At 31.5% G+C, this 25,296-nt stretch overlaps 2 protein-coding genes across 2 annotated transcripts; both read right to left on the bottom strand.

Annotated features, from left to right (window-relative positions):
• Positions 1 to 16,992: 16,992 nt before the first annotated feature.
• LOC129315056 (receptor-like protein EIX2) lies at positions 16,993 to 17,669 on the bottom strand. Its single transcript, XM_054958567.1, has one exon. The coding sequence runs from the start codon at positions 17,616 to 17,618 to the stop codon at positions 17,136 to 17,138; it is 483 nt and encodes a 160-aa protein (XP_054814542.1). The 5' UTR covers positions 17,619 to 17,669; the 3' UTR covers positions 16,993 to 17,135.
• A 288-nt stretch (positions 17,670 to 17,957) lies between these two features.
• On the bottom strand, positions 17,958 to 19,490 carry LOC129316494 (receptor-like protein EIX1). Its single transcript, XM_054960918.1, has one exon. The coding sequence runs from the start codon at positions 19,488 to 19,490 to the stop codon at positions 17,958 to 17,960; it is 1,533 nt and encodes a 510-aa protein (XP_054816893.1).
• Positions 19,491 to 25,296: the final 5,806 nt, after the last annotated feature.

The following is a 25,296-nucleotide window of genomic DNA, read 5'->3' as shown; positions in this document are numbered from 1 at the left end:
TAAAAAACGACATTTATTAAGTCTCACATGAATATTATGCATGAATGTCTCTCTACTGACGTTTTTAATGTATTTAAAACATTATTTATTATTTTTTAATTATATATCAATGAATGTTAAAATGCCACATTTTTTTTTGACCACATTTATTGACAAGTTATAACAATTCTCAAAACTCCTACGACCAGTTATGTACATGAGACATGGCATCTAATGATGACAAAACATTTTAATGTGTCAAAAACTTCACAATTGAGGTTGCGACGCATCAAGCGTGAATTTTTTTTCCATTAAATAATATTAGCCTTCGATAAAATATGAAAATTAATTTAAAATCATTTGTTGACCTAACTCAGTTCATTTAACTAATAGCTTTCCAAAAATAATAAATAAATGAAAATTTAGTACTCATTCTATAAAATGTTCATATGATTAGTCATAATTTTGATTTGCATTAATTATAATCAAATACAATTATTTTATTTTGAGAAGATTATTCAATAACAGAACTTCAACTATTATTGTAAAAGTAACAATTGCAATTTTTATTTTACATATTATAAAATGAGTTATGATCATTAAACACAAAGTTTGATGTTTGAGCATGTATTGCAAAAAATATTTTTATAACAACCATCCTGATTTGTTTGACTTAATTGAATAATTATATAAAAAAATTAGCACCAACCCACTATAGTGATAAGTGATGGCCCTGTTTTGTCAAATCAGTCAAAAGTCTAAACTATCACTTTATTTTTCTATTAAAGATGGACCATTTCTTTTTCTTAATTGCGTGTGGACCATGTATCTACTAAAGGAGATTTCTTATTAAATTTGTTACCCCATCATTTAATGTATTATCATAATAAAGAAGTAAAACAAAGTAAGAGAGACTTTATTAAGTCTTTGGTATAGTGGAGACAAAAGACTTCAACATGTTGAAGACATTTCGTGAGGATCCATGTCATCATACATCTTTCACAATGCTTTCTTGCATTAATTATTCAAACTTTAAGCAAAGTGAAAATCACTTGGCATCTCATTTTTTTCCCCTTCCTTCCAATGCTGTAAGTGACTTCATTTTAATTTATTTAGTTTACAAATATTGCAAACATTTTTTACAAGAAAATCAAATATATAGTAAAATTATAATTACATAAGATATAAAATGGTTATCGCAAATTTTAATTGTCTGAGTTAGAATTGTTATTCTATCTTAATATTCTTTACAAGAGATTCAAATTGGTTAACTTGATAGTGTTGGATGTGATGCAGATTGGGATTCCAACAATGTAATGTGATCCGTTGTCCGCTAATTTTTCATTTCCTTAATTCAATTTTTAGATAGCTACGCTAAAATATTAAATAGGCTGAAATCTACTGGCGGATCAAAGTGAATTCAATTTAATTTCGCAATTTTAATTAATATTCTTCACAAACAATAACTGAATAAGTAAAAATATTTTTATACTCATAATTATATACCTAAGATCTTCATATTAGTTTTAATTTTTAAATAATACCTAAGATCTACATGACCGAGTTCATATGGATTAACTCAATGAATATATATAAGTATGGGTTCGAATGATTTGAAACTGCTTATTATTCATGGAGTTGTTATTGATGTTAATGGAAGTGTTCTTGCTATCTAGATGGATTTTTTTTATTTTTTTTTAAAATGCTAGGTAGCTACATATGGCAATTAAAGTCAAAATAACGGTTAATATTAACGGCAGAGCAAAGTTACTTTCTTTTTGAAACTTTCAGGGCAAATAAGCTCCAAATAAAAGTTTAGGGTACCCAGTGTCTTTGGAGAAAAAGTTTTAAGGAAAATATACCATTTAACCCTTGGTCAAACTTCAATTAATAGTCAATATTTGTAATTTCCAACAGTGGGACAAAAATGCTCTCTTTTTGAAAAGTTTGGTGCAAAAATGCTCCAAAAAAAATTTTAGGATGTCAGGTGCCTCTAAAAAAAAAGGTTCCAAGGCATTTTTGCCTTTTAACCCTATTATTTTAAATAATTTTTAAAGTAATTTTAACCACTTAAAAATTAACACCAAACAATAATTGTGTATGATTATATGTAATATTCTAAAAAGTCATTCAAAATATAAAGCGATACATTGATGTCTTTATTTTAAGAAAAAATTATCTATAATATTTTTTAAAAAATTATGTGCTTTACATAATCAAAATAATCTTAATTGATCACTACTAAAAAATGCAAATTAGCGAGGGATTGTTTATTCCTCTCTAAAATACCAAATTAGTTAGGAATATTAATTTTGTAACTCGATTTAAAATTAGCAAGGAAGATAGTAAGGAACTGTCAATTCCTCTCTAAAATTAGAAAATTAACGAGGAAAGTAGTGAGGGACTATCAATTCCTCTCTATAATAAGATAATTAGCGAGAAAAATAGAGAAGAACTATCAATTTTTCTATAAAATAAGATAATTAGCAAGGAATTTTATTCCTAGCTAATTATTGCACAAAAAAATTAACTTTTGACAATGACTTTTAATCATATATTTAATTATTTTCATTTAAAGATAAAAATTAAATTTAAAAATTAAATAAAATATTCATAATAAAATTATTTAATATTTAATATTTTCTTTATTTTAAGTTCATTTTCATTAATGAAATAATATTTTATTAAAAATATAATATAAAGAATAATTTAAATAAAATATAAATATTTTTAAATATTAATAATTGAAAAATAAAATTTAATCTATATGTGTATTTTTATAATATATTATTTGATATATTTGTGTAGTTAAATAATATATATTTAATTTCTTATATAACAACCATAGATGTTTTTCAGTTCAATTGTCAAAGAAGCAGAGTATAAATCTTGGAAGGTAAGAGGTTAAGGGTTCAAGTCTTAGCCTTAACATAAATATGATGAATATGTGATATGACAAGGAGCGAGTGACATGGTGCAAGGTGGATGATGACCTTAACATAAATATGATGAATATGTGATATGATAAGGAGCGAGTGACATGATGCAAGGTGGATGATGACATGTCATGAGTTGTTACACATGTGATGAGTGATGGAGCACGAGATGGTAAGTGACATGGTGATTGATGGGGCATGAAATTGTTAGTGACATGTCACAAGTTAACGTATATATGGCGGGTGATGTGACATCACCATTTTTAAATATAGGAATATTTAGGGAGGGATTAGTGAGAGACTAATCTGCAGCTAAAGTTATTAGATTTTGAATAGTATTAGCAAAGTAAGGGACTGAATCCCTTGCTCATTGTATTTTCCTTGCTAAATTTAGTGAGCCATTTTCTTAGTTAATTAGTAAGAGAAACATGATCCCTCCCTAAAATTTTACAACCATATACAATCTGTTGGCAAAAGAAAAAAAAATCATATATAATTGGTCTTTTTGGTTTATAGGGAAAATAACATCGTGAGGGCTAAACGTGGATATCATTATGAAACTTTATAGACTTGATTGATAAAAAATAAATTTCAAAGATCAAATTGATGATTAAAACAAACTAAAAAACATAAAAAATTTCATCATCCCTAATATAAAGTAAATATATATATATATATATTCATACAAAATAATTTATCTTCATTGGATCACTTCCACTCAGGAAATATTTTCTATCTTTTATGATAGAAATCTCTTCACCAAATGTTTTAAAAAGAGCGTCCTCAACCCAGCTTTTTTTCCCAGAAGACCCTCGCATAATCCTATTACTGAACAGGATATATTTTCCTTTACGGTTGTAACTTCTCTAAAATCTTTGTTCCAGTATTTACTTCTGGCAAATTCCCATTAGCGGAAATCTGGAATACCTGTGTGTACGTTAACTCTTTAATCAATCTAATTTGTCATTTCATAAAAAAAAATAGTTTCTCTTGGTAAACTAACTTAAAAGTTGCAATTAATTTGAACTTTTCATTGTTAATAAAAATTTTCAGTAAAATAACTATATATACTTTTATTTTAAGTGTGAAAGTATTTGTCATAGTTAGGTAACTCAAGTACTCAGCGTATTTTTTTATAGAAAATATAACTAATATGACGATCATAGGTAATTATGAGTATAAAAGAATTTTTATTTATTTAGTTAACATTTCTGAAGAATATTAATTACTTCATATTTTATTCTTAGTTTAGTGTAGCAATTTGAAAATTAAATTAAGGAATGGGAAAGTAGGGGGCAAGGGATCACACTCAATTGTTGGAATCCCAATATTCACGTTCGACACTATCAAATGAAATGAATTTGCACATCTTTGAAAAGAACTTTAAAAAAGAGTAACAATTCCGCACTCGTATAATTAGAATCTGTGATATCCATTTTATATCGAACATAGTTATAATTTATAAGTATAATTTTTCCATATATTTGATTTTCTTGCAAAAAATATTAACAAAAAAAGATTTGTGAACCAAATAAGATTAAAGTGATATAACTTAGGGAGAATTACAATCAGATTTCAAATGAGAAAATTAATTATTTCTTAAATCCGTTTATACAAGTCACATTTGTATATTTATATATTAAATTTCAGTAATTACAAGAGAACGAACAAGGCTTGAAAGTAATTGGTTTATTTATCTAGAATTTATATGTATTTCTCCCGATAACATATAGTGTTATTGGAAGAAAGGAAAAGAGAGATGTCGGGTAAAAACAATTACAAAATTAGTGCAAGAAAGCATATGTGAGAGATGCATCATGCATGAAATCCCTCATAAGAAGTCTTCAACATTAGATGACAGAAAGCATGCTCTATTTGATGACTTTGCGAAGACTTGATAAAGTTGAGATGCATCTTTTAGACAATAGATCGACCACAACTGTCCAAACGCAATTTTTGTTTTTGTTTTTGTTTTAGTTTTTTGTTTATTTTTTCGGGCGCATGGGAAAAGAATCTAAAAGATCAAACCATTGATACATAACTTTGAGAGCCAAGCCTTTTGCCAACCTCCACCTTCCCTAATATGTTTAGAACTACCTTCCCTAAACATGAAATTTAAAGTAACAATGCCTAGCCCAAAAAACTAAGCAGCGAGCCCGCCCAATAACATCCTGGAAAGGATGATGAGATATATCCACTCTTGTGATTAAGCCTTAAGTGCCTAGAGGAGATTTGACTCTTCTATCGGTGGAGTATATCATGCTTCACAGAGAATAGGGTAAAAGAGATAATTAGCTCCTAAACTATAAATCCAAGAGTGTCTATGACCCTAAACTCATAATTGATGTAATGTTTTCCTTTAATTTTTAAAAATGGTGCAATCTAGAGTCATCAACAAAAATTAATTTTGATTGTTAGTTGGACTGGAAAAAGACTTTTAAAATTACAGGAAAAGACAAAAAATTACCCAAAAAAAAATACCGTGAATGACCTAAAAATTATGGAAAAGGACCAAGAAAATTTTATTGGTAAACTCCAACATCCACTGTTCCATTTCCCCAAGGATTTGTGAAGAATTCAACTTATGGCCTGGACAAGCAAGGTTTTAATATATTCTGGCCTTCTTCAGCCTCGACTATTTTAATATCCGCTTATATTCCCTTTTCCCGTGTTTGTTTATTTTTGTACATAATAGTAAAACCTCAGACTTCCATTCAATGTTCTGTTGGATTACGTCCTTGCATTGATATGCACAAAGTATGGGCAGTCTCTAGTTTGTCAAATTTTTATCATACTCTGCAATCTTTTTGGGGGAAAAAAAAAACTTAACGATAATTGCTGCGGTTTCAGTGGCTTGATTTTGCATGGCCATAATATTAGTACATGAACAATGAAAGAACTTATATATATGTGACGAGGTATTGGATAAATTCATTTGGTTTTCACATTTGCGGCAGGGGAAAATGAAACAAATTGTTGGATGGGCTTACTGGTGGTCATGTAACGATGCTTTGGAGCAGATACTTTAAGCAAAGCTTCTGCCTTAGAGGCATTACAGCTTATCCAGGTACTATTCTTAATTCATTGGTTTTCATGCATTTTCCTTTGAGTGTGTGTGTGTGCCTTTTAAAGTGGGGCGTTACCACCAATTAGCGACATTATTGTGGAGTTGTAGAGAGTACAACAGAGTGAAGTTGAAATAGGTCATCATAATCTTTGTTTTGAATTTTTAATAAGTGCAACTGGAGATGCTAGATGGATTAATTAAATGGAAAGAAAGAAAAAGGAACTCCTAAACTAGGTCAGATATTAATTAGATTGGCCAATATTTAGTTGCTTATTTAGTGTGTGCGAGTGAATACCATCTGCAGGATGACCCTTTTTTTTTTTTGGGCTTGGATCTCTAGTTTACCTTGTTGGTCAGTCAGCCACAAATTGAGTGTATTCTTTGTTGTTTCCGTGCTGATACTTTATGACTTAACATGAGAGAATGTCTCTCTTAACATGTGGATCATGTTGATTGCTGCCTCCAAGTTATTTCCATTGCATTTGTTCTTTGTAGGCGGTCTGCAAGTTGGAGGTTGAATAAATTCAGACAATTGTTTGAGTTGCATTGACGAAGGAGCAAGCCATGTCATTGTCACATCTGCATGTTTTATCTTCTTTGATTTGTTCAGCTTTTTTACTCCCCATTAGGAGGTATGTCTCGCCAAATACTGATAGATGCAGACTTGATAGTTAAATTCATTTGAAACAACTCTTTAATTATATAAGACACGTCTAGGTCTGTAATCATGGATACTTTTGCTTCTTTTATATTCATCATGTTGTTTCAATTGAGAGATTTAATATAAAATCACATTTTCTTTTGATAAAAAAAATATAATCACATATTAGTTAATACTTAGAAAGGCAAATCACTTGGCATTCTCTTTTGCATAACTTTTCCTCAATTGTACTATTCTGAAAAGGGAAGAATATTAAAAAATTATATAAAGCAACCTCCTATCTTTGTTTATGCAAATATACATGTTAATTTGGAGCCTCTTTATTTAAGATTAAAAAATAAGTAATTTTAGATAATTTAAAGATTTTATTAAAAGAGATTTATTTTATAGAGACTTTATAGAAAGTAGACATTATTTTATGTTTGGTTACAATAATAAAAAAAGTGATTATTAGTTAGTTATTTTTAAATTTTATGATATCTTTGATTTTTGTTTTCTAAAAATGATTTATTGTTTAATTATTTTATAATCTTATGATGTCTTTGTGTATCCCACCTTTTTAAAACATTTTCTCTCTCTACCGCATTAAGTTATTTTTAGAGTAGCTTCTTAAAAGGAAAACATAATCATATTAGTCCTTATAGTTTTATTGAATTTTTCTTTTAGTCTTTATAGTTTTTTTAGTGTTTTCAGTCTTCATAGTTTCAAAAAGATTGAGTAATGTTTGTTTTTCACGTTCTTGTAGTTTCAATTTTTTTTTCAATGTTTTCAAACACTGAAAAAAAACTATAGGAACTAAAAGCAAAACTTGATGAAATTATAAGGACTAATGGTTGTGTTTTTCCCTTCTTAAAATAATCAAGAATTTACTTTTTTAGATTTTGATTATTTTTAAAAATTTAAACAAACATCATTAAAACTCACAAAAAAAGAATTTTTTTTCAAAAAATAAATGATTTTTCATCAAATAAGTTGAAACGAACAAGCCCTTAAAATAGCTACCCATAGAGAAGCAATTCTTGGTAGAAAATGGACGTAGACGTGTTATATTCATGTTATTTATTTTGTGTCTTCTCAGTATGTATTTAACAATGGACAAATGGATCTCGTGAGGCTCAAAGATCTTGTACGAATTGTTGGAAGACATAGGCTTGTGTTTGACCTCAGCCGCAGAAAAAAGTTACAAATAGGTTTATTCGTATTAAAAATCCTGGAAGAATGAGTAGCACAGCTCTAGTAACTTGAGATTTAAGTAAGAATTTTAATTTATTTTATGGACTTGTGAATACTGTGATTTAATATTCAGCTAAAAAGTATAAATATTCAAGAGCAATCGTGTCTAATTTGAATGATTAGAGGTTATCAACTGGTAGGAAATCATTGCATGTCAAACTGTTTTGGATGTTACATCACATCTTACACGCATGCACGCAGGTATGGGGGTGCGCATCTAAAGGTCCTTAGGGTGCTATGTTTTTGTTTATTGCTTTTTTTTCCCCCCTAATCATTTCAGCAATTTTGTATTCGTGGCTTCGGATGTTCAGGAAGGTAAATATGCAGTTGTCATTGATAGATGGCGGAAACTTAGTGATGTGACTCTTGATGCTGAAATATTGCAATTTCTTGCCAACTTTGCTGATGAATTTCTGGTTCATGGCGTTGATGTTGAAGGGAAAAAGTAAGTAAAAATTGCTTCACCTAGAATTAGTTAGGGTTGAGAAATCTATTATCAAAAAGGCTCCTCCTACTTTCCTTGAGTGAATTTATTTGACAAACAATTCTGGAATAAGAAGCATTTAGGAATGATATAACTTGTTTTCACATTTTTCTTCAGTCGATTTTTATACCAAAAGGTAAAATGTAAACACCTTTTATGCATGGTTAGAAACGCAATTGATATTAATTGATTGCCCATTGTAGGTTGGAAATTGATGAAGAGCTTGTGGCTTTGCTTGGCAAGCATTCACCAGTTGGTAACAATCCTCATCTACTTTAATTTTATTTGACCTGTTATATTTATGCTTCATCAATGTATTTAAATAGCCTGGAAATATGAATTGACCATTAGACCAAGAAAGTAATAATTTTAAAATGTGGTATTACACCAAAATTTCAGTTTGCTCCGCCATGAAAGCCATATTAAACGTACATGTTGTTTATCCATTCTGTATGTTAGATTCCTGTCACCTATGCTGGTGGTGTTACTGAGATGGCTGATCTGGAGAAGATAAAAATGGCTGGATTGGGACGTGTGGATGTTACAGTGGGAAGTGCATTGGATATTTTTTGGGGGGAACTTAGCTTATAAGGATGTTGTGGCTTGGCATGCCCAGCAACATGCGTCATTGGTTTAGTTGGTATGGCTGGGATGTGCTTAAGGGTGAGCTGGTATTATGTTTAATTGATTTTCTTTATTCGACTATTTATCTAGACATTTTTCATGAATTAATCTGAAACTTGGATCCAAACACTCACTATTTCATTGGCCTCTGCTCCAGTCTCTGCTTCAGCTGTCACCTCTTCCAGAGATTTTGTCATGATAATTATTGGGCAGTTTCGGCCAACAATATATCCGTTAGTTATTGGTAAAGTACAATTATATTATGCAATCCATGTAATTGACCCTGTTTAGTAGGATAAGATTTGTTTGGAAGAGGCTAATGCTTTTGCCAAGTGGTGTTGTCCAGAGTTGACACTTTGGATAGAGATGTTTATATATACTAACTATTTTGGTTACCTTTGGTGGTGGATGATGGAGAAAGAGCAAGTGACTAGAATAAAAAAAGCCGGGGGGGGGGGGGATTGTGTACGAGCAAGAGTAATATTAGATGAGAGCAAGAGTAATATTATTTATAAATTAGATGAGTATGATGCTTAGACAATTTCTTGATAATTTAAGATAGAATTCACTGATGAAATTTTGGTGTATTTAAAGGAGTCTAGAATAACGTGAATATTATTTATATTTGACATTGTAAGTATAACATTAGAGTGATTGAACAATGATAAACTGTTTTAGTGGTCAAGTTTCATCAACGTACAAAATATTTCTCTGTTCCAGAGATTTCTTATTTAATGACTTGTTAGGATCATTGCCAAATTTTTTTGGCAAAACTGCCAAAGTTAAAAGAGTCCTACAAGTTTTGAGCTACATTGTTAAGGAATCACTGCCAAAGATTTCAAACCAGAGTAGGTTAATATATTTCAATTGTTTTACAGTAATTCGAGTGGTAACAAGCTTATGTAGGTTCAATTCCAAAGGCTGTCATGGAAAAGTCATATGTGACTTTGTAATTGAGATTTCTTACACACACACACACACAACTGTTTGTTTAACATTATTATTCCTACCCTTTTGTGAATAATTAATAGTTATAAATGACTTGATCCTTAGTTTGGTGGATAATCTTGGTTTTTGTCAGGAGGATTCATGCAAAAGGTCGAACTTAGTTATTCCACTTGTTGCTTCAGTTTCTTCTTTGATTGTAATCTTCTTGATTTTTTTGGGAATGTGGATATTGAAAACCAAGAAATTAAAAGGTGTGTGTGTATATATATGCTAATTTGTTTCATTAAAAATCATGTTCATTTGTAATGATTGAGCATCTGTCATTGTGTGCTCATAATCAGCTTCTCTTATGAAATTTCTTTAGTTATGTTTGTGTCTCTGTGCTAGTGATTAATTAGAATGCCACCCTTCCCCCTAGCAATCATACTATATCTTCAATATCATGCTTTGTGATGCAACACTTATTTATGTGGGAAAAAAAATCCTCATGGAAGTTTATTAATCAAATACTTAATTTAAAATCAGTGTGGGATATTTCAGTGTTCATGGCCACACTTTCTAGTTTTTTTTTTTTTGGCCTTCCTTGAATTTCTCTAGCAATCTTTACTTTCCCATTTATACATGCGACTAAAAAGTTCACATTGATTTTGCAAATATTGCAATGGTTATTACTTTTTCTAGAAATGAAGAATCCTTCTAACTAAAAAAAAAATCAAGCTGTTTCTTACTTAAGAGATCTAGGAATCACTAATAATTTGCAAAACTTAATTGGAGGAGTATTTCAATTAGTGAGCAAATTAAGGTAGAGCATTAGCAATTACATGGGAAATCAAAAGTACATATTTAAATTTGAAAGACCGAATTTTTTAAGGAAGGAAGAATGTAATGACCCAAAAGTTTAAGTTAAATTAAAATTTATAACTAGATAATTTAAATGTATTTTTTTTTATTTTTGGTGTAAATTTAACAATGTGAATTGGTAGCTTTGTGGTAATTGTTGTTAGTCTCTATCTAGAGGTTTAGTTTTTGAATCCTTTCAGATGCATCTTTATCTTTATTTTGCTCTAACTTTTATAAAATTACCTTTTTATCTCAACTAATGCCATCAAAATTGTTGTAGTCTAGAAATTTAAGAATTAAAATTTATGATAAAGTATTTTGAGTATATTTTGGAAAGAATATAACAAGAGGAATTGGGGGTTTAGTTGAAACTTTGCTAACAACCTTTCATGAGGTTGAGTTTGAATCCTCCCTCTATAAAATGGAGAAATTTTATTTTTCTGAAGGTGTGAAATTATCAAAATACCCTTACAAAAACAGAGGGAGACCGCATATCAGATTTCCTTTTCTTTTCCCATCTTTTTCTTTTGGCAATCGAATGAAACCTAAGGAGAGAGACCAATCTGAACCCTATTTGCACCCCCTCCCTTTGCCGTCTTACTCCACCGTCGAGTTCGTTGCCTGTGAGCGTGGGCTACATAGGAATTTTTCCCTTCTTTGGTTTGTGTTGCAACCTTACAGGGAGAGGGAGAGCGTTTGACTTTTTCCTTTCTTCCTCCTCTCTGGTTCATTCTATTTGCCACTAGTGGTCATGGTTGTGTCTGTGCTGCTACTAGCGGTTTGGGTTGCAAGATCATCCTCTTCTTTCACTGTTTCACACCATTGGTCTTTCGTCGTCGTCGTCTTCTTCCCTCTTTTGTTCTGCATCGTGTTGTGTTGGTGTGAAGGAGGGAGCTTTGACTTCTTCTTTGTTTTTCCTCTGCCCTCATGGGAATTAAGGACCAGCCCATATCACAAAAGCATCTAACTAGGAGTAAGTTTTGTATTTGGAAACACACAAGGTAAGTGAAAATTGTCCCAATGACTTGTTAGTAAATTCACTTTCTTTGAAATTTTGATCAAACATATTCATATATAATATATCTATCTAATGTTATGCTTTAATCCTATTATTGGCTATGATATATGGAAATTCTTAATTAAGTTAAAATTTGTGAAAGGAATTAGAATTAGTTTTTTGAACAAATATTTGCAAGGATTTCTTATGTTAATATTGATTGATCTTATGATTTATAGAGCGATTTTATATTATGGTTCATGCAGTGGAGAACTTTAATGATATTATTTTATGGTGATTATGTTGAGAAAAGCAAAAATGTTGATTTTTATAACCCGTGCATGCTTGATTTAAGTTAAGGGACTAATTTTAAAACATTGGTTGCTAACGATAATCTTACTAGCCCTTGGCATGCCATGGTTAAATCCTAACTAGCTTAATATTCATGAGCATTACACCCACACTTGTTATTCGTGAGCTTATTACTCATGTTTGTTATTTGTGAGGTTTCATACTCGTACTTTTTTCGTGGCCTCCAGCCATATTTGTTGATTATTTATACTTGCGGACTATGTGTTCATGCTTATTAGTTATTTACTCATGTGAACTATGTGTCAACACTAGTTAGTTATCTACCATCATGAATTGTATGTCGAAGCTTTTTTCTTGGCTTTCAACGATGCTTGATTTATTATTTACCCTCGTGGACTGTGTGTCCACACTTATTATCCATTTTAATAAGTCATACTAAAGAATGATTTTTGAAATTTATTGTTTTTAAATTGATTCTATGGAACATGCAGTTCTTTTTCTTTCTATATGGATTTCATATAATGAGTTACATAACCCTTATTTGTTTAAAACATATGTTGTAGTTTAAAGGCGGAACTTGATTGCTTTGTCATTATTACTCGAAAATGTGTACATGGCTATATATTTATATGAAATTGTTTGACATATGAGATATGTGCTCCTGTCGAAGTGGCTATCTTTACCAAATTCATATATGTTTCCATGTTTTATGTCTATAAATCTAATCAATCTTCCAAAAGATAAGTTTTATGCAGCATCATTTACTTTACACTTGCGGTTCTTGAATTTGATGTTATATGATATATCACATTGAATTATTTTCTTTTAACTGTGCACATAATTATTTAAATATATTCACCTTTATTCTTTATAGTTTTATTATTAGGATGTTATTCATTAAAAATTATTCTTTTTGTCTCAAATGATATGTCCCTAACTCTACCTCTAGTTGAACATTGTGGGGTTTATTGCTAATTTGAAATTGGAACGTTATTTTGTTAATCTTCTTGTGTTATAAAATCTCATTTGTTACACATATAGAATTTTCATAAAAAATTAATAAAAAGTTAAACATTATATTAAATCAAATTTTATCTATTTTTGGCCAAAAATATTAAATCAATTTTTCTATAAATTTTAAAATGTAATAATTCATTAATAATTTTCATCTTCACATATTAACATATAAGTGTGGCTTAATTTTTCCTTTTTTTCCCCCCTTTGTTAGGCTCCCTTCTTGGGAGTAACACATACCATTTTATTTTATGCAAGTTGAAATAAAATTTTTCAATTTTTTTTTTTAGTCGTGAACTATGAGGTTTATGGTGTAAAATACTAATTTCCATTGTTGCTTCTTCTCTTCATGCTAACGTAAATCCAACAATAAAGTAAAACTAGTCCCGTGCTTTTTTTTAAAAAAAAAATTAAAGTCAAATTTATTAAAAGAAAAAAAGAAACAACCTACACCAGTGGCATAAGGAACACAAACATAAATAGACATAGCATCTTAGGCCCCTTCATAGATATCAAATTGTGGGTCCAAATAAATATTGAAAATGTTAGACACGTTAGTGAACTAAAATAGGCGAAAAACACATTTTAGTTGAAGCCCAAGCAAATTTTGCAAAAGCTTTATGAGGAGATCTATTTGTATATTTAAGGGCGTGCTTGGATTTCATGATATAATTGATTACAAAAAAATTAATTAATATGATTAATTTTAATTATGATTTGATTATGTTATAATGTGATTATAGGATGACTTTAGACAAAATTAATTTTAGATGTATAAAGTATAATAAAGAACATTATCTTTTTATAATGATATTAGATCTGTTAAATTATATTTACTAAATAAAATAAATATGTAATAGTTATTATTTTGACATGCAATGATTAATGATTAATAATAATAATAATAATAATAATAATCTACAAAATTTGAATTAAATGGATAGTTTTATTTATAAAACACACACACATAAATATCACCTGTTCCTCCCTCATGTTGACCATCTACTCCAAAAAGCCACTGCCATCTGACAATATTAGAAAGCATCAATATACAAAGCACCATTTTTAAGGGTTAAAATTGAAAAGTTAAAATTACTTTGGCAACATAATGACTCCAATGTGGTAATCAATTCTCATAACTTGTTGAGATTAGCTTCCTTCACAACTGAGTTTTTTTAGCCAAATGCAATATCACCTATTTGGTTTTTTTTTTTTTTGGGGTTAAAACCATAGTTTTGATAAGCATAATTGATTAATTGGGGGTATCCAAACAGGCACTAAAGCACTTACGGTTTGGGGTATCATGATGAGAAAATTCTAGACGTCAAGAAAATAAAAATCTCTATGATGGCTCTTACTATCATTCTCTATTAGGTTGTCCAAGTGTTAGTGAATTTATGATGATGTGAAAAGCACATACCGAATAAAGTTAGATTTAATAATTATATAAAAATAAAGAGGAAAGTCTCATAAACTTGAGCTTTAAAATTTTAAGTTAAGATGTGGTGTCCTTCTGCTATTCTTGCTTGTTTCTCATCTCCTCCTATTCTCGAGTAGTTGTTCCTCATCCCAATAAATGGTATCAGAACCTATTTTACCTATGTCTTGAAAGCTGGTTATTTTGTACAAATTTGAGTCCTAAAATGGGATTGGCCATAACTCAATACAGGCTGGCTCTAATTGGAAGAGCAAAGACTTTGTGTTTGGGGCATTTTTGATGTTGGGAGACTGTGGACTCATACTTGAGAGAAAAATTGTTAGATTATTCAAGTGTAAATAAACTTGGATAAACTTGAGTTTTGAAATTTTGAGTTAAGAAGCGACTTTTTTTTTTGGGTTAATCTTGCCTGTTTGTCTTCTCCTCACATTTCCAAGCAGTTGCTCCCCATTCCTACCATTCTCTAGCTATTCATCAAAAGCCTAGAAGAAAATCTGCTTCTCCTTTTCAACTTCTACTAATCATCCATAGGGTCCTCATCAAGTACATATAGTATATATATATTGTTTATGTTTGTGAGTCAATTCTAAAATCCTACAACTTGGATATGTTTACTTTAATATACTTGCAGAACCTTTTTCAATTCAATATCGTATGTTTACTAATTTAGTCAGTAGCTTGTGGGTACTTCTTTGAGGGCATTATCTCCCACCTCTTTTGAAAATATGCTTTTAAATATAGATGATTTTGTACTTTTAATTCAAATTTTCTATATATATATATATATATAAATTATAAATAACCAGCTAGTCAAAGCCCTTTTGATTAGTCCTTTTTGTATATATTTATCATGTTCTAACAAAAATCATATATATATATAATTTGAAATAAGAAGTTATTAATGAGATAGTAAACATATATTTTTAAACATGCAATTAAGCCAAATATATGTATATTTTGTATAACAGCTCAAATAACCAATGTTAAAATATATATTTTGTAGCAATGTCGACATCTCTAATATTTATTTCAAATCAAAATCTTTCAACTATTTAATTTGATAAATTTAAAATCATATAAAATGGAAAGGATGAAAAATGTAGTATCTTTTAAATTATTTTGGTCTCTTTTTCATTACTGTTAGTCTATTTTTTTTTTTTACAAATTAGTCTATATTTTTTAACTGAAAGAGCGAGGTAACGACAACCTTAAAGCAATGATGAGGGCATAAATAAAAACAAAAATGTATTTTTATTGTGTTTAATTTTTTTATATTTTTATTTTATTTTTAATCAAAAAGGTAGATATAATACAATGCTGATAATAATCTCCACACAAGTTTCATCACATGCTAAGCTCATGTGTTTAAGATTGAGCAGCCCTAGTCCTCCCAAATGAGGGCAAATTGAGCTATTTCCACTTTACTTGTAATAAGCTTTGAGAGCTTAGTATGTAATTATCATAGGGTTTAGTCATAATTTTCAATTTTGATTCATTCACTAATTTGTTTGATTTGATTTAACTTATTTCACTTTGACCCCATATAACCAAGTATGAAACCAACACGTTAAACCAAAATATTAAGTAAACTTGCAATTTAAACTAACCATACACCCGTGTCATGCATGAGATGTTCTTGATTTTTATACAAATTAAAACTAAATGAATATTAATATATTGTACAGTAAAATTTAAATACTATATATATATATAAGGGTATTCTTCTACTTTGTTTTTTAAGAAAAAAATAGAACCTAAAATCTAGCTACAGGGCGCAAAACTTGAGGGCTTATTTATGTGGCTCGGCCGTTGGCCTTATGTCAACTAGGGTAATATATTTAATTATTTTTAAATTATAAATATTGAATCATATAAATTATAATAATTTAATATAATAACCCAAATGAAAATTATTATCTATTTCATATTATCTTTCAAAAATCTTTTTCTATTTTTATTTTTCATTTCTCACTGCTATTTTTTTTTCTCATGGTTTACATTGCTATGTTTGTAATATTCCTTTTCTCTCATAGATCTTTTCTCTGATCACACACTTTGTTTCTTCACTTTTTCCCCTTCAATTAAGGGAATAAAAGCAGTGTAAATAGTTTTTGATGATATTTCAAGTCCGATTCCTTCACATTTCCACGAAAAATCCTTTTTTTTTTTCATTACGGCAGCGAGGTTTACGATTTCATGTCCAATTCCTTCATATTTCCACAACCAATGTTCTAAAATTTATGGATGAATTTAAAACGCAAACAGTATTTTACAGAACTTTTTTATCATCTTTTATCTATGATTTTATTTAATCACTATGATTTAGATAAATTTATCATTTATAATACAATCATATGAAAAAACAAAGGAAAAAAAAATGCTAGAATACTCATCTTGGCTTCAAATTAACTACTCTCAAATTCACAACGGAAGTTATCTATTATTCATAATTCCATACACCAACTACATGAAACAAGAGATAACCATGAACAACAACATAGATCATCCTTGGCAAGACAATCAATAACATTGGACCATCAAGAATAAAAGGCTTGTGGGAACACATAACGTGGACCTTACACGTAACTGATAATAGAAGTTGTCAATGAGCAACCAGGTTCATGCACTTGTTCTTGAATCTTGCTTTCCTGACATGAATTTCCACATACATGAAGTCAACAAAGTTATCCACATGTCTGAAGCAAGCATGTCTCCAGTTTTTGTTGAGCAACAAAAATCCAATAACTATCCAGAATCCTGTGATGAATCCCAATGCTATCACAAAGTAAAATAACACCTTTTCTTTTCCTTGATCATCATCCTCTTCATGAAAGCTAAGGTTGGAAGGAGGGTGGGTCATCCCAATCCCAGGACATGCTTTTTCAAGAAGATCTCCACAAAGATATGGATTGCCAATATAAGAAGATGAACCAAAGGTAGAGAATTGAGCCCCTTTAGGAATAGGTCCTGAAAAATTATTATTTGATAAATTTAAAAAACTCAATGAAGTCATGGTGGACATGTTGCTGGGAATAGGACCAAAAAGTTGGTTGCTTGATAGATCAACGGATTCCAATGACTTCATGTTTGCTATCTTGCTTGGAATCTTTCCTGAAAATTTATTGTGTGACAAGTTCAAGCCAATCAAATCCGAGAGACAAGTTAAACCTTTTGAAATTGAACCCTTCATATTGTTATTCAACAAGTCAATGTTTGTCAAATACCTCAAATTTGAAGTGTATTCTAGTTGCAATCCTTTCAAAGCTTGATCAACACCCTCTACAAACGTTATATCTTCATTTTCATAAGAAGATCCAAAAATAGAATCATCTGAGTGGAATTGATTTGTTCCATTAAGATTGCAAAAGCAATAAGGGGTTAAACTTGACAAATTAGAGCCAGAAAGATCCAAGATTCCCAATCCTTAGAGCTTGCAAAGGGAAGGTGGAATATCACCACATAACAAATTCTGTGACATCCTTAGAATGTGAAGTTGCGGCAATCCCCCATCACCTATCCAAGAAGGTATCATTCCAGTAAATTGGTTCTCACCAAGGTCCAAAACTTGTAATGTTGAATGTCGTTGTAAGACTTGTTGAAGGTCTCCATATAAATTGTTGTTGCTCAAAATTAACCACATCATTTGAGATACATTCCAAAATGTGCTTGGAATTGATAACTTATTAGATGAAAGATTTATTACATAAAGTTGACTAGCGTTGCTCCAACAATTGGAAATTTCACCAGATAGTCTATTATATGATAGCCTTAGAGTGATCAAATTCTCCAAATTACACAAAGAGTTTGGTATTGAACCTTCTATAAGATTGTGCCTGAGATCTAACAGTCTTAACTTTATATTTTGATCCCTACTGTATTTTGGAATTAGTCTCCTAATGCTGTTATTGGATAAATCCAAGTGCATTAGTTGCTCTTGTTTCTGAAGCCACTGTGGAAACTTTGTGCGTATATTGCAAGATGCCATTCCTAAATATGCTAAGGATTGAAATGGAGGTGTCCAATTTGAATCAAGCTTTACAAAAAGTTTGTTAAATCCTACTTGTAAATATTGTATATTTAGGAGCTTTTCAAGGTGATTCTCGAAAAAGGTACCTTCTAAAAGGTTATGTGAAAGATCTAATTTAACTAAATTAGACAATTTTCCAAGATTAACTGGAATAGGCCCACAGAGAAAATTATTTGAAAGATCAAGAGTTTCGAAGTTCTCTAACTCTCTAAACCAACTTTGCATTGGCCCATAAAGGAGATTATTTGAAAGATAAAGTCTTTTCAAGTTCTTTAGCTTGCCAAACCAGCTTGGCAAACTCTCATTAATACCATTGGAAGATAAGAATAAATCTTTAAAATTGTCAATTGAGCGTTGAGATAAATTTCCACCACCAAAACTTAGTAAAGACACTATTGATTCATATTTGTGACCGGACAAGTCTAAGGATTGGAGGGAACATATGTTGTTCAAGATAGAGGAGATGGAGATTTTACTCTCATTGAAAGAATTCGAAGAAAGATCAAGATGGATCAGAGAGTGAAGATTACCCAACCAGTGTGGAATTGAAGAAATTGAGTTCCATGAAAGGTCCAACTCCCTTAAGGAGGTCATATTTTGAAGAGCATCATGAATTGAACCATGAAGATAATTGTTTGAAAGATCCAAGAGCTCAATATTAAGAAGAAATGTAGAATTCATAGAGGCATGTGTGACATGGACATTGGCAATACCACAAAGACTAAACCCTGCCTGTAACAGAGAAGAAAGCATGGAAAGTACCTGAAACAAATTGTGTGCCTTCTCAAGGGACACTCCAGTCATTGTTATGCGTCTCAATGATGAGAGTTTTAAAACCCAACCCATGTCATCAGCATAGAAATCTTCCCCATAATCTGAAAGATCAAGAACTTGAAGGTTTGAAAGATTACCAAGATGATGGGGAATCATGCCACTAAAGTCAGAATAAGAGAGGTTGAGTTATCTTAGCTGCTTCATGGAACCAAGGAACTTTGGTAGAAAACTTGAATTAAATGAGTTTACACTCTAGTCCAAGTAATTCAAATGTTCCAACTCCAACAGTGAAGGGTCTACAGCTTCCACTTCTGATGTATAGCTAAGATCAAGCTTGATAACATGTCTTGAAATAAAATCACAACGAACACCTTTCCAGTGACAGCAATTAAATCCCTCCCAAGAACCAAGTGGTCCAGCAGATGTGTTTTTGAAACTTGATCTAAATTTCAAAAGAGCTTGCCGCTCTCGTTCATGGCAAGTAGAGGTAGAGTTTGTGGAGAAGCAGAGTCGTGAGGAATGAAAGAACAGGAAAAGAAAGAGAAAACAACATTTGAGTTAGGACTCATGATTGCAATAATGAAGAATGATCAAACTGTATTTGAAAACAAGGTATCATGACTGAAAGAATGCTGTTGGTCGGATATATATAGAGGAAAAGAAGTTAATTACTCAGGGGCAGAAAAATAGTTAAGGTAAAGGGGAAAGAAACAAAATCGTTATATGTATGCTTTTCAAAAATATTTTTATGAAAGTAATTTATTGTTTTAAAAGTCGCCTAAGCTTTAAAGAAATACAAATGAGAGCTATTAGAGACCAGAGAGAGAAACTAGAGAAGAATTAGAAAATGTTGTATCTATTATTGAGATGAAGGTTACATTATATACACAAAGAAAATAGAAAATACAATAACGACTAATAACTATATAATAATATCAAATAATATCTTCTAATAATAATTGAGATATATACACAATAATAATAAAAGATATCTGGAGAATATTTTAGATAACATCCCCCCTCAAACTTAAGATGGCTTGACAGAAAGCAACTTGAGTTTGTTTACTAGAAACTGAAAGTGGCCTGGATGAAAAGACTTTGTAAACAAGTCCGCTGGTTGATACTTGGTTCGAATTGGAATAAGTTGGATGGTGCCCCGAACAACATATTGTCGAGTAAAGTGACAATCAATCTCAATGTGTTTGGTCCGCTCATGAAACACATCATTGTGAGCAATCTTAATTGTAGCTTGACTATCACAATAAATGTCTGTGGAGGAGCTCTGAGATACTCCCAACTCATCAAGTAACCAATGAAGCCAAAGTACCTTAGCAGTAGTGTCTGCTAGTGCACGATATTCTGATTCAGCACTAGAGCGAGAGGCTAATGTCTGCTTCTTACTTCTCCAAGAGATAAGGGAATGACCGAGGAAGATACAGAAACCTGTCGTAGACCGTCGATCATCATGATCACCACCCCAATCCGCATCAAAGTAAGCTTGCAGTGTAAAAGAGGAGCTAGTAGAGAAGTGAAGCCCATGATACAGAGTGCCTCTAATTTATCGAATGATCCGAAGAACTACTGCATAATGAGTTGTGCGAGGCTCAGACATAAACTAGCTAACAACATGAACTGCATAAGCAATATCAGGTCGCATGACGGCAAGATAGATGAGACCCCCAACCAGTTGTCGGTAATGGGTGGGATTATCTAATAAGGTGCTATCAGTAGAAGTATAGTAAACATTTGGTTCAATAGGAGTAGTTTCAACCTCCTCATTAGAAAGATGAGCTCGGAATATTAAATTGGTAGCATACTTAACTTAAAAGAGAGATATACCATAACTCCCATGGTGGACCTCGATCCCAAGAAAATATTTCAATCTGCCAAGATCTTTCATTTCAAATTGTTGGCCCAAGTACGTCTTGAGCTCATGAACTCCTGTATTATCACTGCCTGTGATAATCATGTCATCAACATATAGTAGTAACACAACAATACCATGAGTAGTAGAGCGAACAAAAAGAGCCGAGTCGTGAGAACTACAAGAAAAATTCAATTGATTCATAGTGTTACTAAACTTAGCAAACCATGCACGTGGAGCCTGCTTGAGCCCATATAGAGCTTGACGAAGACGACAGACCTTGTCTTTTGGATGTTGATACCCAGGTGGAGGCTTCATATACACTTCTTCTTCTAAATCTCCATTTAGAAAGGCATTTTTAATATCCATCTAGTGAAGAGGCTAGTGCTTAATAGTAGCAATGGCTAGAAGGCTACGAACAGAAGTCATACAGGCTACAGGTGTAAAAGTTTCCTAATAGTCAATACCATATTCCTGAGTGAATCCTTGGGCTACCAAGTGGGCCTTACGTTGTTTCAAAGAGCCATCAAAATGAGTCTTGTTCTTGTAGACCCATCGACACCCAACCAAAGTTTTACTAGGAGGACGATTAACAAGATCCCAAGTATGCATTTTCTCTAGGGCCTGCAATTCATCATCCATAGCTTGCTGCCAAAGGGGATCACGAGAGGCTTCCTTAAAGGATTTGGGTTCTTGAAATTGGAGAATGGTGGAAAAACAATGGTAATCATTAAGGTAAGAGGGAGGATTTCTTACACGATTAGGTCGAGAGTTTGTGGACGATATGGGCTCAGTAGGCGTGACTTGTGCTGGAGGAGTAATAGGTATGATAGTAGGCATATCTGGAGCGGGCGCAGCGTCGGTCGTGGAAACAAGCTCAATAGAAGAATCTATACTTAAGTCACTGAGAAAGAGATCAGTAGAAATATCTGTAAAAATAGGAGGTGAAGAAGATGAGAACGACGAGAGATCAGTTAGAGATGAAAACTTGATATTTTCCCAAAAGACGACATGCCGAGAAATACGAATGCGATGAGAGAGAGGATCCCAACAACAATAACCCTTATGCTCAGAATCATAACTAAGAAAGAACAAACACGAGAACGAGCTTGAAGTTTGTTTGTCTCATGAGACGGAAGAAGAACAAAACAAGCACAAGCAAAGACTTTCAAAAGACTATAATCGGGAGGATAACCATGGAGACGCTTAAAAGGAGAAATGTTATCAATAACAGGAGATAGGAGTCGATTGATGCAAAAGACAGAGGTTAAGGCTGCTTCACCCCAAAACCGTTCAGGACAAGAAGAGGAAATGAGCAATGCTCTAATAGAATCAAGAATATGACGATGTTTATGCTCAGCATGACCATTTTATTGAGAAGTATAAGGACAAGAATATTGAGAAATAGTATCTTGAGAATCAAGAAAGGTGAGTAATTTAGAGTCATAATATTCCAAAGCATTATCACGACAAAAATTTTTGATAACTTTAGAATACAGAGTGTGAACTATAGTAGCAAATTTGATATAAAGTTCAGGTAACTTAGATCAATGTTTCATCATATAAATCCATGTAAAAACGAGAAAAATCATCAATAAAAATCACAAAATATCAGGATCCTCCCATAGAGGGAGTAGATGCAGGGCCCCAAACATCAGAATGAATCAAATCAAATGGAGAAGCAGCAATAGAATCATTTTTATGAAAAGACAAAGCAGGTTGTTTGGCAGTCTGACAAGAAACGCATTGCAAAGAATGACTATGAACATGACCTAAAAGACCACTAGAAATTAAAGGACACAATTTACTTAAAGAAGGGTGAGCAAGACGACGATGCCATAGGTCGAGAGAAGAATCAGGAGAAGAGGATGTGGAGGCAGCACACAATGTGGGAACAGTGATCTCAGGTAGGTGCATTGAAGTGAGCTCGAACATGCAACCAACTTTGCACCCGATTCCAACAACCTGTCCTGTTTGAGAATCCATCACAACACAACCACGTTTATTAAATAACACATCATAACCCATATCAACAAGTTGTCCAACAGAAAGAAGGTTAAAGTTAATGGTAGGAACAAAATATGTATAATGAATGGATAGGGAAGGCAAGGAGAAAATACCAATATGACTAACAGGCATTTGAGAATTATTAGCAGTATGTATAGGATAGGCAATAGAGTTAGGTGTCATAGAAGAGAAGAAATTTTTGTGACCTGTCATATGATTGCAGCAAGTAGAGTCAAAATACCAAGTGGATTTATCAGTGAGACTAGATAAGGCAGCGGATGGGCTAGAGGAATCGAAGATAAATGTGCGCAACAAAGTTTCAAGTTCAATCGGAGAGGATCCTAAAGTAGGCTGAGCAAGATCACATTTTTTCAACCAAAGACAGTAATTGCAACCATTCAAAGTAACTAATATAGATTGAGCCACATCTGAATTTTCCATTTTTTTAAGGAAAAAAAGGCTTATAAAAGAGAATGAAGGATTAAAAACATCTAAACCAAAGACTGTAATGCGAATGGCATAGCGCTCACACCAGGAAACTAGTCAACGACCTGACCGTTCATAATGACGTGTTGGATGTTCTTTACTTGCTGACCAAATTTCAGCACGATCCAACAGTTAACGCATCTGAAAATGTTGATTTACCGAAGCTGCCTATGGATATGCGAAAATAAATTTAAGGTAGATCTGAACTCGTGACAAAAGATGGCAACACTGCTGCGAAGGAAAGCTAACGCTCTTCAAAACCTGACTTATCGTGGGAAAAGTATTATATGGCTCTGATACCATGAGAGCTATTAGAGACCAGAGAGAGAAACTAGAAAAGGATTGGAAAATGTCGTATCTATTATTGAGATGAAGGTTAAATTATATACACAAAGAAAATAAAAAATACAATAATGACTAATAACTATATAATAATATCAAATAATATCTCCTAATAATAATTGAGATATATACACAATAATAATAAAAGATATCTGGAGAATATTTTAGATAACAGAAATTAGAAGTTCCATCTCAAAAATTCAACTTTAAAAGTAACCTTGACTTTATAAGCGCTTTCATACTTGTAAGAGAGTTGTACTATATGGTTTTTTTTTTCATATTACACCCCCTACTGTAAATTTGAACTGCTCAGATCAAATTTTAACAATACAAATGAATTTGTATCTTTAAAAACTATTAAATCTAAATTATTAAGTTCCGATTTGCAATGTTCTTTCTGCTCTGCTATAGTGGAAAGAAACCATCTCCTGGATCTACATACAATGTTCGATCGAAAACATTTTTGTAGGGTAAAAAATAGGCCCTCTCATATAGGCATTTTTTTATAACATTATTGTTTATGATTTTTTATTTAAGATTAATTAAAATAATACAATGAAGATTTTGATTACTTCATAAAACAATCTAATGAAAGTTAAAACCAAAAGCAATAAAAGTATAAGCTGATGGCTTCTTTTAGGAACAGCTAACTATATGGTGAGAAGATACATCAATCCTCATAAAACTTTCGCTATCGTTTTCGATTGTGGTCCAAACTAAAGAATTTAGCACACTGAAGAGTTTTCAAAAGAAAATTATCATCACTCCTCTGGAGAGAAATCTTCTGGCATTAATATTACAACATAAACTATGACATAAATTGAAAGCTACTGGTTGACCGATCACCTCAATATAATTTAGTTCACAAAACTAATATTTTTCTCATAAAAATAACTAAATAAATAAAAATATGTTTCAAAATTCTTTGCTTAGATTTTTCTTTTGTTTTTTTGTTTTTACCGAAACGCTCATCATGATTACCTAAATTCTTTGTAATACTTCAATAACAGGACTTAAATTTTTATTATAATAGCAATATTTCAACTGAAAATTTTAATTTTCATAAGCTATAAATATTAGTGCCACACACTATAGGGGTCCATATATCAAAACTATATCTTCAAGTTTCTACAAAGATGGATGACTTATTCTCAAAACCACGTGAATGCAAAGATTGGCAATTGATAAGTCTTTGGAAGTCATCTAATTGAGACAAGAGAATTTAATATGTTGGAAAACTTTTCAATGCATGTCTCCTAAAGT

Source organism: Prosopis cineraria, unplaced genomic scaffold (genome assembly GCF_029017545.1).
Source record: "Prosopis cineraria cultivar Desert tree isolate PC_DT_omini unplaced genomic scaffold, ASM2901754v1 PC7, whole genome shotgun sequence".
Classification (NCBI taxonomy): Eukaryota; Viridiplantae; Streptophyta; class Magnoliopsida; order Fabales; family Fabaceae; genus Prosopis; species Prosopis cineraria.
The sequence above is the reverse complement of the archived record's forward strand: the minus strand, read 5'-3'. Positions and strand labels throughout refer to the sequence as shown.